The following is a 19,085-nucleotide window of genomic DNA, read 5'->3' on the forward strand; positions in this document are numbered from 1 at the left end:
CTCTCAATTAAAAAAATTAAGAGTATAAAATGTGATCTTTAACCCTTCATTACTCTCTCTCATATTTATTCTTAATCCCACTTATAAAACTAATAGTAAGAGATCATACTTTACTCGTGTTCAATTATTTAAAAAAATTAAGAAGATCCATTCCCCCGTAACATCTTCTTTCCCTTCTCTTCCGTCACTTAAGTAAAGAAATTTTCACCTACAATCATTCATTAATATTAAGTAAAAATTCATGTACACTCAACTTTACCTATAAAATTGATAATTAAAGTTTATTTAACAAAATTTAATCAAATATTTTAACTGTAATACCCTAACTATCAAAGCTTACGCTTCCGGCTGCGCAACTCTGATAGCTCGGACATTACGATGACACTTATAATATTTAATACTAAAATATGAGCCTGTTTAAAACTTTAAACCGCAATACCGCTCCCAAAATTACTTTCGTTCGATAACGTACATCCATAGATACCATACAACTTACAAAGAACTCATAAAGAGTATATCCATATATACATATATATAATATTACAAGCATTAACCAATACAATTTCTATCCCTCTTACCAAATATATCAAGATAAAGGCGAGGGTACAATAAATAATAAGTTAAAGCAATACAGAGCATTTCAACAACAACTAAATAAACTCTTCGTAACTTCTGCGCCTATATCCTGAAAGGGAAAAAATGTAGGGGGTGAGAACATCATCCTCGAAAGGGTTCTCAGTAGACGGTTTTTGGGAATTACTGTAATAGGATACGTGAAGGTAAACTATACCAGTGATTAATAACCATCTTATGCCTCTTTTCAAAAATAACGGTTTACAATAAAATAAAGTCAGAAATCTTTTCTGAAAGAGGAACCGTTTAATTCTCAAAAACTCAAAAGCCTTTCAAAAAAGTTTATCTATGTTGAACCAAAATAGCCTTTCATATTTTTCCAAACCAAAAACACAAGACCGAATCCAACCATCAGTCCATCTCATTTCAACCACGGCCCTAGGCCCAAACAATCCAACCATCAACCAATCACCACAGTCTAATAGAGTCTCAGTAGCAAACACGAATACGAAGATGCAAGCACAAACAAACAGTTATTGTAAGTAGAACAATTAGCAGTTAATCACATAGGCAAACCAAGTACAATATGCACACCCAAACAATGTCGCATAGATGCATATGATGCATGCCTGTCCCTAGTGGCTGATGATATCATCTGTCGGTTATAGAGCCAACTCGACAAGTCCTGGTAGCTAACCATTGGACTGTCCCTCTGTCGTGTCTCCCTAACTCGAGTTATACTCAATATAAACTTGATCATAATCATGATCCATATCAATCACCCTCACTGGTGAATATTTATGGGGGTAAGCTCATCCAGAACTTTCACAGTGTCCGGCCACCTTGACGACATAGGGTCAAAAGAGTTTTGAGTCTCAACCTGGAGCACGTGGTGGCTAGCCACTGTTTTCTCCCAGGGAAACTCTTATCTCCGATAGTGGAAGTGCAATATCACAAATTATCAATATCTCAGCATATATGCTTTCATTTTCAGCCATGGATCAACATCCATCTCAGCCATCCGGCTCACGGTTCAATCCAGAACCAGCCAATATTCATAATCATACACAGCCATTCCGGCTCACAACAAAACAGCACTTCCACATTCAACATCATCAATTCGTAAAATCGGCATTTAAGCCATAAATCACTTTTTTCTCAAATCATTTCACTTTGAAATCAAGTTTCAACTCTTTTCAGCATTGGCTTTAAAGATCTCATTTCTCAAATCATGTCAGGCTCACAAGTCAATTTTACTCAAGGTAAATTTCCCTTTGAAAACAATGCCACTCTCGGCATCCTCTTTCCAAAACTTCCATAACCATGGCAAGTTAAAGATTTATTTTGGAATATTCAAAATCATCCATACGACAATGGAATTTTATAACAAAAATTTCTCGGCAGAGTCTCAAGTCTTTAGGGGAGAATAACATAACTCATTTCACCAATTTCATTTAAAATCATTAAAACCTTGGCTTCCGATTTGAGTAATAAAATAGGATCTAAGACAAATCGAGTCAGGTAATCATTTACTTCTTTCAAAGCCATTTCCTTTACTTAGACATGATGAATTCTAAAGCGTTTCAACTGTTCAAAATTGTTTTAGTCTTGCAAGAATTCAGAATTCAAAGAGTACTCAAAATCTTTCCCAAAATATTTCAAAATGAAACTTGTCAACAGACATTCAGGTTCTTTCAAAGTCATTGAAACTTATTTAATTGAAACCCCCAAGTCAAATTTTAAAGGCATTGCCCTTGTCACATTTAAAACAGCTTTAAAACATAAGTTTCATCAAAATAACTTTCTCCTGAAAGAGATACAATGCCTTTCTTAAGAAGCAAGACTAAATCACAATTTCCTCTTTAATAACTCATTTCAAAAGCATGAATCATCCTTTTCTTGATAATTCAAATAAAAGAGTAGAAGTCTTTAACTCATCATTTTTCCAGACAACATTCAATAAAGACTCAGATTTTATAGAAATTTCGGCAGCACCTCCCCTAAAACTTGGACTTTGCCACCCGGTTCGAGTCCCAACTAACCGTTTTACAATCCTTTTCAACAGTCCAAATTTCAAAATCAGTCCAAGGCAAGCCAAAATCCAACAGTCATCTCAATTCCATATTTCAAGAAAACCGTTTCAAAATCAAATCATTATCAGCCGAATAAACTCATTTCTAAAGCTTTAAAGAAACGGTCAACAACCATCGTTTATCAAACCAGATCATTTAAAGCTAACAAGGCCAAATTCAAGAGTGTATTCTATTTTTTAAATTCCCAAGAAAATTAACTCAAATCAATTCTCAACGGATTAAACTCGATTTCAAAGCTTTAAAGAATCAACTTCAAAAGCATTTCGTTCCACAAAGCCACACAACAAATCTAGCCAAACAAGCATTCATAATCATTCGAGACCATCAAATAATACATAACGCTGATAAAATCACCAAATAAAAAATTGTCTCACAACAATATCCATATGTAATAATTCCAATATAAAATATAGTTTTCGGAAAGCGCCCCTACCTCAAAACGCAAATCCATAACCCAAACGCCTCACCGAGTCCTTTCCACCTCAACCCGAAATCAACGACAACCGCAACCTCAGCTTCAAGCCACATTCGCAATAACCATAGCCACATTAATCGCAACATACAATAACCAGGACTGGACCCCACGCTATCAGAACTCATATTCATTAACCATACACAACAAAATACTAACGCGAGGCTTTTCGAAACTCACTTACTTACCGGAATAACGAGATAAGGCAGCTGCGATTTTGAACAGGCCCGGCAACAGCTCTGGCGGCGGCCAGAAGCTCCAGTGGATCAACTATAAAAACCGCGCAACATTAAAACCTTCTCGAAATCTAAAAAGGCAGAAACCTTAAATAAAACCTTTACCGGTGACAGCAGCGGGGTTTTCTGGCGACCAGGCACGGCGGCATGACTCAACATAGAACCAGGCAGAGCGACGGCAACCTCCAGCAACTCCGGTGAGCTTCCTCAACGACGGTGATGGCCGGAGCTTCGGCGGTGCTAACCGAGGCTTACCTTTGCAGGAACGGTGGCGATAGCTTCATGCAGCACGGCGGCGCCTGTCCTTTCCCCCACCGCGAGCTCTCTATCTTTCTCTCTCGCGCCCTCTACTCTTATGACGGCGGCCATGGCTTCACTGACGAGACCAGGCGCGGCAGTTTTAGGCCCTTAGCCCCTCCTCGCTCGCGTACCCTCTCTCTCCGTGTCTCAGCTTCGACGACGACTCCTGGTGGACCAGCGGCGACGACGATAGCGCGGGCAGCTGTGTCGGCACGACGAGGCTGGCTCCATGGTGCTGTTGCTCGGGAATGGTGACTCGCAAGGGTGACGTCGGCCGGCTCCTTGCGATGGTTGTGACCCTCCTCCCCTTGGCGGCATCAAATGGTGGCGGCAAACCCTAGTGCCACCGGCGCAGATCCTTGTCTCATCCTCAGATCTCACTCCTCTCGTTTCTACGCGACGCGATGGCACGGCGGCAGTAATGCCCGCCGGCGCCATCCTCCCCCCCTCCTCTCCTTCCTGTTCCTCTTCTCCCACTTTCTGCTCCTCTTTTCTTTCCTTCATGGAAACAGAAAGGAAACCGTGTGTGGCGTGAATGAAAGGAGGAAGGAAAATAGGTCAAGTGTGGTGGCTGGGTTTGGGAGCTAAGTGTGGGTGAAAGGGAACCGGGTCGGGTAACGGGTCACTGGGTTAGGGTTTCATTATTTCGAAAATTAGGGTTAGGGGTAATTCGGTAATTTCAAATAAGATTGTGAATAATATAATAATTGAAACCCAAATTAAATCCAACACTAATTGTATTTAGAAAATACTATTTGCTCATCAATTTCACAAATTACTTTCAATAAAATGTCCAAATCCAAAATTTAGAAATAATATAATTAATTTCCTTATTTTCCAAAATAGCAATATCAATATATTAAAATATTGATTATTTAGTCCATATCATATAAAATCCCTATTATTTCAAAACTGCTAGCTTTATAATTTAAATATAGAAAATAATCCAATAATTATAAAATTGGATAATAATCATAACTCGTTTCAAATTCAATAAATCACAACTTGCCTTAATTATCTTTAATAAAATAATTTCTGAAATTAAGGCTATAAATAACCATATGATTTGAGACTTAATCATAAAAGACTTTTCAAAAGTTCTGGGTCTTACATTAACAATTTTTAACTATTAACCATTATTAACAGCCTGTTTGAAATGCATCTGATTTGAAATCATAGATGAATTGAATTCTATTCCTTGCTTTGGAATAGAAAAAAAAACATGAAGTTGAATTTCGGTGAGATTTCTAATTCTCATTTTATCCCCATTTACAAATCAGACTTACTTTGGTCTGATTTCAAAATCAATTCTCACCTAAATCTCACTTAAACTGTGCAATATCAAAAATACCCCTGTCCAAATTATAATATTCTATAATCCCTTCACTTTCTTAAACCCTATTTTGCTTATTTGTTGGAGGATTGAAACTGCAAACCGTGAAGTCATGTTCATGTCTTCGCTGCCGGAGACTCAGAGCTCTGAAAACTTTGACGCCGGTGGAAGCACTCAGGAGCAAGACGACGTTTTTCACACGCCGCCTGAGAAGTCGTCATTTTCCACCTCCTGCGAGAAGCCGTTGGACCACTACACGACTTTCAACAAGTCGCTGGAGTTCGTCAATTTTGGTGATTCCCAAGGAGCGGGGTGCGTCAATTTGGAGACGGATTCTAATTTAGGGTTTTCGGAGGTGCAATTGACGGAAAGGGATGAAAGGAAATTGGTCTTTTGAAGCCCACTGGGAATTAAACGAGATGGTGTTGATGAAGATACTGATGAGTTGCAGGTTAAAAAATCGAAAATTTCAGAGCCACAATCAGGTAGTGATTTTTCTAGGGCTTATTTGGGGATTGAATCTCTGGAAACCCAAGAGAGTAATGAAAATTGTATGGTTGATGTTGAACTTCTGCAAGTTGTTCCTGCTGAGGAACAAGTGTGTGGGGCCAATGAAATCTCAATATTGTAGAATGAAGAAAATGAAGTGATGTGTGGAGAAGAAGATCAAAACATGGAGAATTCGGCTTGTGCACTGGAGATTCCTAGAGAAGAAGATATTCAGAAGAAAAATAAGAGTTGTATTGTTTTCGATTTCGATGTTTTGAGGTTTCTAGCAGAGAAAGAAATTTAGGACTTGAGCTCTTGTGTTAGACCAATTTTATTTATAAGTGATTTACATAATTATATTATCTAATTTAATTGATAAATAAAATTATACTTAATATTTATTGAGGGGTAAAAATATCTTAGAGAAATAATATAATTCATCAATAAGTCATTTTAAACAATGAAATTCAATTCTATCTCATTAAATGAGTTAGTTGTTCCAAACTATGGAATTGAATTTTATTTCTTTAAGAATTCATTTCTTGATGGAATTGAATTCTAATTCATCATTTAAAGGTGTCCAAAGAGGCTGTAATTTTCCATAAAATTGGCTCTCACCTTATTCCTATTATTATTATTAAGCTCACTCTCACTAAAACCCATCAACTCCTCTTCTTCCTCTTCTTTTTCTTCACTCAATTACCAACAACATCATGAGGTGGCAACAGAAGGAGAAGAACAACAAAAAGAAAAAGGGGGAGAGGGTGCGGGCGACGATGGTGAGAAGAACGACCCCGTCGCTGTCTTCCACCGTCGCGAAGTGGAAGAGCACGAAGTGAAGTCGCCGTTATGTCTTGCCTCTGCCGCCGGATTAGAGAGACAGATCGAGTGAGAGAGGGCAAATAGAAATTAAGAGATAGAGAGATAGTGAGAGGGAGGTGGCTGAGGCTGATAGGTGGTGGCGGTGGTAGTGGTGGCTGGAGTGGTGGCGGTGGACATGAGTGATAATTATTATTGTTTTTGTTGAAACTTGCTTCCTTATTATTAAGGAGGGGAAGGTTTAATTGGTTGTGTTGATGATAGTAATGGTGATTAGAAGAGGAAGAAAATCACAATGGTGGTATTGGCAGCTAGGGATGGTGGTTGCAGGTTGATGATGAACAGATGAATGACGAAAAAGGAAAAAGAGTGACTTTGGGGGCTGATTTTTATGGTTATGGAACTAATAAGTGTGTAGTCATCTATTATGGGGTATTGGGGGTGCTTAACCACAGTGTGTGGGCAATTTTTTGTGACATTAGGCAGGAGCAATTCGGACATTCGAATTGCTGAAGAATAAAATATATGGTGCAAATCGGATGGTCCGATTTGCAAGGAGCGAAAATTTGAATTTTGGATGGTGCAATTCGGACCGTCCATTTTGTTTTTTTTTTTAATAAATTGAAAAAACAATTCGTAGGGTCTGATTTGATTATTATAAGATTATTTTGAACGAGTTTGAACAACTCGTAGGGTCCGATCTGTGAGGTTATATGTATATAAAAATGTGTAACTCATAAATTAGGCAGAGAGCGTCTTCTTTCTCACACCGTGTCTACGTTTTTCTATTTCTCCTGGTTCGTTTTTCTTTCTTATGAGGTTCAAAAAAATTGGTTGTGAGGGTTCTATTTTTGTTTAGGTTGTTGAGGGAAATGGATGATAGAGTTCTTTTAAAGGTATATTATTTTGGTTAGATTTTATTAGAAACATTTGAAGGAGTAAAATTTATTTGTGAAAATCCATTAGATGTTGTTATTCCCTTCACAATCTCATTTGAAGAGCTGAAAGGTGTCATATATGAGAAGATAGATTTGGCGATGTCAAGGAAGATATCATGTATTTTATACAGATATCCGATCATAGTATTTGGTGGATTCATTCTATATCAAACCAAATACATAACCGACGAAGCGAGTATGCAAGATATGTTTTCAATGTATATTGAAAGTCGTGGCCAGGTGTCGTTTATCGAGCTGTACATTGAATTCGAACAATCTGAGGCCGACCGAAATATTATACGAGAAGATTACAATAGTGACAGTGAGAAAGAGTTCGAAAGCAATTATGAAGTTATGGATCCAAATAGAGATGAAGATCAAGGTGATGGCACCATGACTCCAAATGTGTCAGATGTGGCAAATGCACTGGCAAATGAAGTGCCGTTTGAGGAGCCATCTTTGATGCGAGTGTTGGATTTGGAAGCCATGCATCCTCCAGAGTTTCCAGATTACACGAGCACCGGTACGTAATTGCCTATTTTTAGAAAGATGGATTAGAATTCCGTAATAAATTATATTGAGTGATGGAGCAAATAATTAAGTTACATGTGAAAGTATATTTAATTAGCATTTGTTTATGTGTTGAATAAGTTAAGTGTATGATAATAATATTTTTTGTTAGTTATTGATGGAGTAAATAGTTAAGTGACATGTGAGAATATATTCAATTAGCACTTGTGCAGGTGTTTATGTAGTTAAATGTTAGGCAATAAAAATTTTTGGTTAGTCATTGATGTAGTTAAATATTAATTATTATTTGTTAATCAATATTTATTTATGTATTTATGTATTTTATTTATTTTTTTGTTAAGATTGAGATATTAACCTGATGTAGAGTTTAATAATATGACCATAAATGTATTGAGTGTTGATTAACCTTTAATTTCGGTTATTAAATTTTCGTATGGCTGCCGTCGTGGCAGAAGTACCTATTGTTGCAGATGGTGAATTTGCTGTGGGGATGGAACTCGGTTCAAGGGAAGCTGTTATTAGGGCGATGAAAGAGTATGCCATCCAAAGAAGTGTAGACTATCGGGTGTATGAGTCAGAGCCATTGACATTTTATGCCAAGTGTACACAGTATGGGGAGGGTGTGATTGGCTTATCAGGGTTAGCATGATCAGCAGAAAGTACTGTTGGGTTATTAGGAGGTATAATGGTAGTCACACCTGTACCAGAGCCACCATATCTCAGGATCATTCGAAGCTGGATAACACAATTGCAGAAGCAATAAAGCCGTTGGTTGAGGCTGACCCCTTGTTAAAGGTAAAATCAGTTATTGCAGAAGTGCAATCCAAATTAAATTACACCATCAGTTATTGGAAAGCATGGTTGGCTAAGCAAAAGTCAGTAGAAAAAATATTTGGAGGTTGGGAAGCATCGTACGAAGTTTTGCCGATATGGTTTGAGGCCATGTGTCATAAGGAGCCATCAGCTATCGTCCATTTTGAGACTATGCCTGCATACCAAGGCGATGACTTGGTAAATGACATTCGGGTATTGCATCGGGTCTTTTGGAGTTATTACCCATGCATTAGAGCATTCAGACATTGTAAGCCAGTTGTCCAGGTGGATGGGACCCATTTGTACGGAAAGTATAAGGGTTGTTTGTTAGTGGCAGTGTCACAGGATGGTAACAACAATATCGTCCCAATTGCATTTGCTATTGTGGAGGGAAAGACATCTGATGCGTGGCACTTTTTTCTTACTAACCTGCGACAACATGTTGTGACTCCGGATGGTGTGGGGCTGATATCCGACCAACACGAATCCATCAATGCAGCTGTGGCTCACAGTAACGGAGCATGGTCACCTCCTAGAGCTTTCCATATGTTTTACATCAAGCATATAGAGTCGAACTTCCTGAGAAAATTCAAGGCACCGTACCTGCAAAAACTTGTCGTCAATATAGGTAACATTGAGTAATTCAAAGTTTGTTATGAACAGAGATAACAACAATTAGTGTTTGTTAATCCTTTTTTTTTTGTTCGCTATTATGCAGGATATTCAAGGACGGTGCGCGAGTACGAAGTGCGTTACCAGCGGTTACGAGAACGGGGCGAGGCTTACACTAACTGGTTAAATCGAATCCCCCGCGAGCAGTATGCGTTAGCATTTGATGGTGGCTACCGATGGGGTCACATGACGACGAATTTAGTAGAATGCATCAACTCAGTCTTGATGGGTGCACGTAATCTTCCCATCACTGCACTTGTCAAAGCAACATTCTACAGGTTTAATGAGTTGTTCACCCGAAAAAGATCCGAAGCGGAGGCTCGGATTAATGCTGGTCATATTTTTTCTGAGCTTGTGACCTCAAAATTGCATGCAAACCAACTTGCATCAGGGAACATCCAGGTTAATTGCTTCGACAGGCAGAATGAGGTCTTTGAAATGCGTGAGATGCCAAGTGGATTGGAGTATGCCGTTGACCTTCGCCGGCACCGATGTGACTGTGGTGAGTTCCAAGTGGACCGGATTCCGTGTCGGCATGTGTTTGCATGCTGTGCAAATCAAAGACTGGATTAGCAAGTGTACGTCCATGATGTGTATAAGATGGACCAAGTACGACGGGTTTACCGTGCTAGGTTTAGGCCCTTGGGAAACCCAACTATATGGCCTGCATACAATGGGCCGCGGTTCGTACAAAATCCGTACCTCAGGCGCGTAACCAAAGGTCGGCCCAGGATGACGCGCTTCTTGAATGAGATGGACACGCGAATGTTACGTCGTCCACGGCGATGTAGGCAATGTGGGGTCGAGGGACACATCCGTTGTAGATGTCGTCAAACAGTTGGTGCAAGTGGCGGAGATAATGCTCAGTAGAGCCACATATATTATTCTATTTGAAACCTTGTAACTTATATTAATCTACTATAAGATTTGCGCGTCTTTAGATTTATATATTATGCTATTTGAAACAAGTATTTAGATTTCTGTATTAATCTGCTCTATGGCAGATGTGATTTCTATTTCAATCTACTCTATTTCAAATGTAGCCCATATTAATTTGATAACTTCATACATAGTACTTGATAACTAATTAAGCTAATAAATACATAGAAAACTGAACTAATACATAGCCCATATTAATTTGATAACTTCATACATAGTCGATTAATAAGTTAATTCCCATATAGAAAATGTAAACTATACAAGCATCTACTTTCTCATTGTCCACTTTACATCTTTCACAAAACTCTTACATTTTTTGGCGGCCTTTTTGAACATGGACGGAGTGAATCGATTAGCACTACGACGAGGCGGATCAACCCTGAGATTGTAACCTTTTCCTGTATCATCTGGAGTGCGTCCCTCACCTAGATACAACTTAATTAGACAGACCATCTTAACATGATTATATTAACATCAAACACAAACATATCATCATGGATACCACATATGAACATATTATAATCAAGTGAGCAAACAAGTATATAATCGGAACTTCTTCGTGTGCATTGTCTATATTCCGTTGCTGATGAGGAACTCCCTGCACAAAACCAAACTGTCGCCTACACCGATCGGTTGCATGCCACTCAATGCATTCAAAAGATACCAACGGGACCGTAGCACTCCACACAACTGAGTGCATGTACATATCTGCAGGAATTATGTCCGGATCCACTCGATCCATAGAATAAGCAACCCACGCAAACTGTGAAAGATAAACGACACTAGTGATTATAATCGGAATAACAATAACACTGCAACCCCTAAACCAAATATTTCTTTAATGAAAATATACCTGGCCTTCCTGCAGATCATCGAAAGCCTTCCTAAAATCAGCAAGTTTCATATACCTAAAGCGTCGGTCTCCACGCTCCTAGTTACGCCAACTAATATCGCTTAATTCATTAATAGGACTAGATTCTAAATATGAAGATATGGAGTAAATGTAAGATAACGTTACCTGTTCGCAAGCGAAAAACTACGAGATTTCCTAGGAATCGGAGCTAGGAATGGCAGGCGCATCCAAGCCCAAACGAGCAGCAGTGTCAGCGAATCGTTGATCTCCTTACAATCAAAACGAGATGCCCTGCATAACGCCCTGTACAGATGTGCAAGGCAAGCCGATCCCCAACTGAACTGTACGATACTGCCAAATTCACGAAGTAAAGGCAAAAACTTCCAGTGCACAGATGCCCCCGACTTGTCTCCCAACAATATTGTACTGAACAACAACATAATGTGGACCTTCACGTACCTCTGTTTACTTTCTTCGTCAATCAACTGTTGCCGTTCTTTTAGATTCCGTAGCCACCCTATTTTTATACCACTTCCTCTACATTCTGATTTTCTTGGTGTAACCCCAAATTGGTGCAAACACTCCGCCTCTAAGGCGTCAACATTGCTGATAGTCATCCCTGTGACTGGAAGACCGTCCGTTGGAAGACCAAGTATCATAGCCACATCTTCGAGTGTCACAGCACATTCACCAATCAGAAGATGAAAGGTATGTGTCTCTGGATGCCACCTTTCGACTAAAGCATTTACGAGTGCTTTCTGACACTGGACTATGCCAATTTGAGATGCATGATAAAACCCGATAAATCGTAAATGGTCCGCCACCCTATTATCGTACCGATCCGGAGGGACAGGGTGATTACACCTCAACATTTGTAAACTCTACAAAAACATAAATTATAAATTACAAATTATAAATTATATACCTAAATATAACAGCATGCTTAAGTCAATAAAAAACATAACAATAAACAACTAATTATTATCAAAAACCAAATACATTGTATTATTATATTTTACAAAACTTAATTATTGATCAAAATCAGCAACATTAATCCAAAAACGTATCTTTTAAATATATATTTTTTACTAAAAATATTACAAAAATTTCTAAACATATTCCTTATTACTTTTACCGTCCGGAGCCTAAATTTAAACTACTAACAATCTATAATTAATTTTTTTATAATAATAATTATTATTATGAAATAATAATAATAATAATAATAATAATAATAATTCTAATAATTCAGAGCCTAAATTTAAACTACTAACAATCTATAATTAAATTTTTTATAATAATAATAATTATTATTATGAATTAATAATAATAATAATAATAATAATAATAATAATAATAATAATAATAATAATAATAATAATAATAATAATATCACTGACATAGGTTGTTCCTAAATCGACCTAACAAGAACAGTTATAATATAACTAAATTAACAACAACAATTATAATTCTAAATTAATAATAACAACAAAATTAACAATCATAATAATTATAATAGTCATAACATCCTAATTAGAACGTTCAACCCAAACCAGCAACAACAACTACCGTAACTTTCAAATAATAATAATAATAAAAATAAAAATAATGACAATAATAATAATAATATTACTAACATATACTTAACTTGATCTACTAATAACAACAACTATAATTAAATTTTTGACAATATTAATTATATTTCTTAAAAAATTAAAAAATAATAAAAAAGCTTACATAATCAGAATGGTTGAGATATCTTATAATACGAAGTTCAAGACAATTAACATCTTTAGATTTTTGTATTTTTGACATTATAATTTTTTTCTTTTTTTTGCTCACTTTGGGAAGAAGAAGATCTGAAAGAGAATGGGAGAAAGGTTGGTGCTGGGATGGAGAAGAAGAGCAATTCGGATAGTGGGACTGGGAATACATGCAGTAAAGGGAAGGAGCTGGGGTTAGGGGGCACCGCTGTGGGGAATAACGGGGACGCGACACGTGGCGGGGGAGGGGGCAGATCAGACCCTGCGATCTGTGGTAGCAACGCGGACCGCCCGATTTGTAATGAAAAATTCGGACGGTCCGATCTGTCTTTACCTGATCCCACACTGTTGTAAAGCACACTCTCTCCATAATTAGTAAAATAATTGATTTAATAATTGACCGTCATAAAATTAACAGAGGTTAAAATGGGTAAAATAAAAACTTATTCAGCGTTTTTCGACAAAATTGAATTGAATTAAAAATGTAAGGGTATTTTTAAAAAATTCAAAAGTATTAGGGATAAAAAGTATTTTAATGTATATGATAAAGATAATCTATTAAATCATCGTCATATATGATTCATTTCATCTGGCAATAGGCATTGATTTCATCTTTCATATTGCAAGAAAGAGCATCATCAATTAACTAAAAGAAAGATACACAAATTTATGGAAGACTTTATTAGCAAAAGAGTGTGGAACATGTACAAGAACTTCTACAGAATCTCTCTTATTTTATGACTTAGATATACAAACATGTCTCTACAGATATTTGTAGGCCAAGTTTCTGTTTCATATCCATTTCTGATTTACATGAATGGACTTTATTAGCAAAAGAGAGTGTGGAAAATGTACAAGAACTTCTACAGAATCTCTCTTATTTTATGACTAAGATATACATACATGTCTCTACAGATATTTGTAGGCCAAGTTTCTGTTTCATATCCATTTCCGATTTACATGAATGGACTTATTATAGACCACAATATTCAGAGCGAGTTAGAGTGTCAATTCCCATCTTCCACTGCAACTTGAGCTGCTGCAAGGCTAGCAATTGGAACCCTGCAAGAAAGTGTCAACAAATCTCAGTTTGGTGATTGTTAGAACAAAATCACTCATTTTAATGGGCCTGAAAATCTGACCTATAAGGAGAACAGGAAACATAGTCAAGACCAACTTTAGCAAAGAATGCAACAGAGGATGGTTCACCACCATGCTCTCCGCATATTCCAACCTGAGATATCATGCATATAACAAATGCTTTTATATCATTGTGTATGAAGATTCGGTTGGTTCAAATTATTTGTATTAGTTGTGCATCTATTCCTACCTCTAAGTTTGGTCTAGCAGCACGTCCCTTTTCTATGCAAATCTTGATGAGTTGACCAACACCCTTCTGGTCAAGTACCTGATAATATTGTCAACAGTTCAAATTCAGCAAGCATTCTTCATACATGTTCCATGAAGAAACAAAGTGAAGTTTTTCAATTAACCTCAAATGGGTCATTCTGCAGAATGCCGGTTGACAGGTAAATAGGAAGAAATTTGCCAACATCATCTCTGCTGTACCCAAATGTCATTTGGGTAAGATCATTGGTTCCAAATGAAAAGAATTCTGCTTCCTCTGCAATCTACATGAACAGATAATAAAATTCTGAAGTGTGAGAAACCAAAAGGGAATAGAATGACACTTTAATTGTTCCAGCCTAAGCAAAATGGTGGAGTCGATTGCCATTCTTTATGGCTTTATCATATTCGAAAGTAGTAATATGCAAAGCTAGAATTTAAATGTGATTCTTTGAGTTGATAAATAACAGAGGATTTAAGTTATACCTCATCTGCAATCAGAGTAGCTCTAGGGACCTCAATCATGGTTCCTACTTTATAGCTTAGAGAGGAACCCGTCTCAGAGAACACTTTCACAGCAACATTTCTTATTAAACTCACTTGGTGCTTCAACTCCTGCCAAGGATAAAAGAGGAAAGATTATAAATAATCAAAACAAGAAGCTAATGTAGTTGTACTTGGTACATACTGTTTAGGAAAAACTAAAAAGACTACGAAGCCTTGGCTCAAAGAATGTATGGTAAAGCTATAACATAATTTTTATGATTAATGGTACATGTAGAGCAAAAAGTGAAGCAAGAAAGCAGCAAGGGAATGAGGTTGAATAAGAATCATGCCTGAGGTGTACCAACAAGTGGAACCATTATTTCCGGCAGAACTTTAATGCCATGGTTACTCACTGAAACTGCAGCCTCAAAGATTGCACGAACCTGCATCTCAGTTAGTTCCGGGTATGAGATTCCTAGCCTGTTGACAGAAAATTCAACAGTCAGATATGAATGCCGTGAATCAATCCATAAACTAAGGAGAGAGAGAAAGAGGGGGGGGGGGGGGGATGCAAACCTGCAGCCTCGGCAACCAAGCATGGGATTCACTTCTGATAGTTTTTCAATCCTAGAGAAGATTTCTTCTTCATTGATACCTGTCTCCGAAGTTAGCTCCCTGACAATGTGATGCAACTCACCCTGGGGAATAAACTCATGAAGTGGAGGATCCAACAATCGGATTGTCACCGGGAGACCATCCATTGCGCGGAAGATCCCCTCGAAATCTGATCTCTGATAAGGTAGCAACAGGTCAATTGCGGCTTTCCTCTGTTCTGGTGTAATGGCTACTATCATCAACCTCACGGCCTTTATCCTCTCGTCTGAGGCAAAAAACTGAAAGTAGAGAATCATACAATTCTTAAATATTTAGTGCCATAACAATTGAGCATGCATTATTCCTCTATATATATATTGAGGAATATTGAGAGCACACTTCTCATTTAATTATGACCAAGGAGTTGAAATTTTTATTTTTTTTTTACCATGTGTTCAGTCCTGCACAGTCCAATTCCTTGGGCACCATTCTGTCTAGCTGTTAGTGCATCTGCAGGTGTGTCAACATTTGCCATTACCTGATTCACAACAGCAATATGAATTCACAATGTTCAGAAAACAATATTTTGAAGCTTTAATTCAACTCAAACTATGAAGTAGGTAAGACTCATGACATACACTCACCTTCAGATGCCTTGTTTCATCAGCCCAAGACATGAAGGTTGCCAGATCATCACTTAGAGTTGGAGGAGAAAGTGGTTGCTTTCCTAGTATCACCTCACCGGTGGACCCATTAAGTGATATCCATTCTCCTTCCCGGAGCACCTTATCCCCAACTACCACCACCTGCTTCATTGATTGAGATTATACTCTCTTGGTTATTTTTTATATGAATTACTACCAATAGCAAGATGGCCATTTAGCATGTTTGTACTACCTAAATGAATAATCAGTCACCTTTTCGGTGTCATTTACAAGTATACCAGAGCAGCCAGCCACACAACACTTTCCCCATCCGCGGGCTACAACGGCAGCATGAGATGTCATACCACCTCTCTCTGTCAAGATCCCAGCAGCTGCATGCATACCGCCAACATCCTCTGCACTTGTCTCTGTCCTCACCTTTCAACAATGCAAGACTGGATCAGCTAATAATTCACTCATTTAGCAATAATGGATGATCTACTGATCACAAAAAAACTAGAGCAAGGGGGATTATTGCCATACCAATATGACACTCTTTCCTTCTGCATGCCATGCCTCTGCATCATCAGCAGTGAACACAATCTGCCCTATTGCAGCTCCAGGGGAAGCAGGCAAGCCCGTGGCAATCACTTTGTCCTTGTAAGCAGATGGATCCTCAAACTAACCGAACAATTAAAACAAGTCAAAAACACCAAGCATAGTCTAGTGAAGCCGTACTTATAACTATTTCAAAATCTTACAACCGAGTGTGTGGTTCTGATTACTGGTCACTTAATACTATTTTTTCAAGTTAGTTTAATTCCTCCAAGTCCTTTCAAGCTGAAACTAGTTGGCTAGTTGCTACTTTCCTTCTATGCAATAAGAGACAAAAGGAATCTATTGGCACACGACACACTGGTACTGGTCATAGAGATACTGGCAATTACAACAGAATATATACCTGAGGGTGAAGAAGTTGATCAAGATGGCGTGGCTCTACCATCTTGATTGCAGAACGAATATCAACAAGTCCTTCCTTAACCATATCAACAGCTATTTTGACGGCACCTTTACCAGTACGTTTTCCACTTCGGCACTGCAACATCCACAACCTATTTTCTTGAACAGTGAACTCAATATCCTGCATTACAGGTTAAGAAATTTCAGAAGCTTTGTCTTAATCCATTCAAATTGAAGCCAGAATAGCATGCAGAGCAGCAAACATCAGCTTCTGTAAACAAACAAATATTACACAGGATTAAGAATATATAAGAATCTATGAGATTGGAATTTAACCATCATATCCTTGTATTGCTTCTCCAATATTTCACAGTTCTCCTCAAGTTCTTTGTAAGCTTCCGGCATGCAAGTTTTCATCATCTCCAAATCCTCAGGTGTCCTGATTCCGGAAACTACATCCTCTCCCTACATCAATAATAATAATAAAACAATGATGCTTCTTAAAAAGCAGCTCTACTCTATCACATCAACACTAAACAAGTAGTATTAGAAAATTATTATATGGTATCAGATGTAACCTGAGCATTAATCAGAAACTCCCCATAGAGTTTCTTTTCGCCGGTGCTTGGATTTCGCGTGAACAGGACGCCAGTTCCTGAAGTAGTGCCCATGTTGCCAAACACCATGCTTTGAATGTTCACAGCGGTTCCCTTTAGCCCATATATTTTATTAATACTCCTGTACTTAATGGCCCTTGGGCTATCCCAAGAGTTGAAAACTGCTTTAATCGCTAATTCTAGCTGCTGCATTGGATCTGCAATTGGTAAATTGAAAAATGTCAGTTGGATGAAGGCATGAATACTTGTCAAGAAGTTGGTGGCGCTGCATTCAGCACCTGAAGGAAAACTTTCTCCCTTGGCTTCGAGGTAGACATTCTTGTATTGCTCAACCACATCCTTGAGATCAGATGCTATTAGATCAGTGTCAAGTTTGACACCTTTTCTACCTTTTAGATTCTTTAACTTTTCTTCAAACAATGAGTGTGGAATACCCATTACCTAAATACAACACAAAAGATAGTTAGAAGTTATGAAAAAACACAATGCTACTTATTCCAGTTTTAGAGAATGATACTATGTAACTAAAATATTGCATGCAATAAGATTTTAGATTTCAATTTCACTACTCACAACATCTCCAAACATGTCCAAGAAACGTCTGTATGAATCATAAGCGAAGCGCTCTCCACTTTTTGCAGCCAAGCCAGTAACGACTTCATCATTGAGTCCAAGATTGAGAACTGTGTCCATCATTCCAGGCATGGAAATCTTGTGAAGGTGGGGGAAACTAGTTAGTTATGTTCTATTAGCACAACATGAGAAAAGAAGAAAAGAATGATATATACCGCGGCGCCAGAGCGCACAGAGAGGAGGAGAGGCTTAGAAGAATTCCCAAGGGAGGTTCCCATCTCTGACTCCACAAAAGTGAGGCCTTCAAGAATCTCATCCCAGAGGCCATCAGGTAGCTTCTTGCCGTTGTCCTGATACTCTTGACAAGCTTCTGTTGATATGGTCAGTCCAGGAGGCACTGATAACCCAATGCTTGCCATTTCCGCCAGGTTCGCCCCTTTTCCTCCCAACTATTGCAAATCAGAAGAAAACAGAAGCACTCATGATATGAAAATCATGCCTTAATAACATACATACACATGTAAATGTAGAGATTAGAGAATGCCTTACCAAGGCCTTCATGGCCTTGTTTCCCTCACTTCTGCCCTTGCCAAAAGTGAATACCCGCTGTCTAGACATCGCCATAGACAAGTTTTTACTCCAGCTTCAGTTTAAAGGGGTTGATAATAAAAACGTTGAATTGATAGTTTAAGGTGCAAGACATAAACTTAACGTTGGCTTTATATACATATAATAATAATGAGGGATGGAGCTGTCAAAGCGTCAAGCGGTGCATGCATCATGCATCATGCATCAAAAACAAATTGCAATGGGGAAGCTTATCCTATTTATTACAGCAAGAGGCCTCGTAGTTATCTTCATTTAGTGATTACTCCAACGGATAAGTATCTTGCATGGTACCTTTTCCAATATATATATATATATTCCCAGCAGCTGCTAAACCAGGGGCTTGTCTAGTGGGTTTGAACTTTGACCCCGGCCGTTTTTTTCCATAAAAATAACCAATTTTTTTTTTCTGATTTTGGATCAGTATGGATACC

At 38.0% G+C, this 19,085-nt stretch overlaps 3 protein-coding genes across 5 annotated transcripts; 1 reads left to right on the forward strand and 2 right to left on the reverse strand.

The window, feature by feature from the left end:
- Window positions 1-8,217: 8,217 nt before the first annotated feature.
- Window positions 8,218-9,842, forward strand: LOC112761667 (uncharacterized). Its single transcript, XM_025808205.1, has 4 exons — window positions 8,218-8,351; window positions 8,462-8,579; window positions 8,883-9,225; window positions 9,316-9,842. Exons 1-4 carry the CDS (start codon window positions 8,218-8,220, stop codon window positions 9,840-9,842), a joined length of 1,122 nt encoding a protein of 373 aa, XP_025663990.1.
- A 527-nt stretch (window positions 9,843-10,369) lies between these two features.
- Window positions 10,370-13,274, reverse strand: LOC112705069 (serine/threonine-protein phosphatase 7 long form homolog). 3 transcript variants are annotated; one of them, XM_025755930.2, is made up of 4 exons: window positions 12,799-13,272; window positions 11,227-11,942; window positions 11,062-11,139; window positions 10,370-10,971 (listed from the first exon to the last, which is right to left on the reverse strand). In XM_025755930.2, the coding sequence occupies exons 1-3, from the start codon at window positions 13,192-13,194 to the stop codon at window positions 11,109-11,111; spliced, it is 1,143 nt and encodes a 380-aa protein (XP_025611715.1). In that variant the 5' UTR covers window positions 13,195-13,272; the 3' UTR covers window positions 10,370-10,971; window positions 11,062-11,108. The 3 variants fall into 3 exon arrangements, 2 of the variants coding, with proteins under 2 accessions (XP_025611715.1, XP_072057439.1); XR_003811084.2 differs by having other exon boundaries at window positions 10,826-10,971; window positions 11,062-11,152; XM_072201338.1 differs by lacking the exon at window positions 11,062-11,139 and having other exon boundaries at window positions 10,494-10,633; window positions 12,799-13,274.
- Window positions 13,275-13,482: 208 nt separating this feature from the next.
- On the reverse strand, window positions 13,483-19,015 carry LOC112705061 (pyruvate, phosphate dikinase, chloroplastic). The gene is made up of 18 exons (XM_025755923.3): window positions 18,595-19,015; window positions 18,261-18,494; window positions 18,046-18,183; window positions 17,751-17,913; window positions 17,434-17,669; window positions 17,192-17,320; window positions 16,857-17,036; window positions 16,439-16,576; window positions 16,169-16,333; window positions 15,896-16,057; window positions 15,700-15,789; window positions 15,234-15,550; window positions 15,008-15,137; window positions 14,658-14,786; window positions 14,318-14,455; window positions 14,155-14,232; window positions 13,967-14,058; window positions 13,483-13,886 (listed from the first exon to the last, which is right to left on the reverse strand). The coding sequence occupies exons 1-18, from the start codon at window positions 18,667-18,669 to the stop codon at window positions 13,832-13,834; spliced, it is 2,649 nt and encodes an 882-aa protein (XP_025611708.1). The 5' UTR covers window positions 18,670-19,015; the 3' UTR covers window positions 13,483-13,831.
- Window positions 19,016-19,085: the final 70 nt, after the last annotated feature.

This window comes from Arachis hypogaea, chromosome 1 (genome assembly GCF_003086295.3).
Source record: "Arachis hypogaea cultivar Tifrunner chromosome 1, arahy.Tifrunner.gnm2.J5K5, whole genome shotgun sequence".
In the NCBI taxonomy this organism is placed as follows: Eukaryota; Viridiplantae; Streptophyta; class Magnoliopsida; order Fabales; family Fabaceae; genus Arachis; species Arachis hypogaea.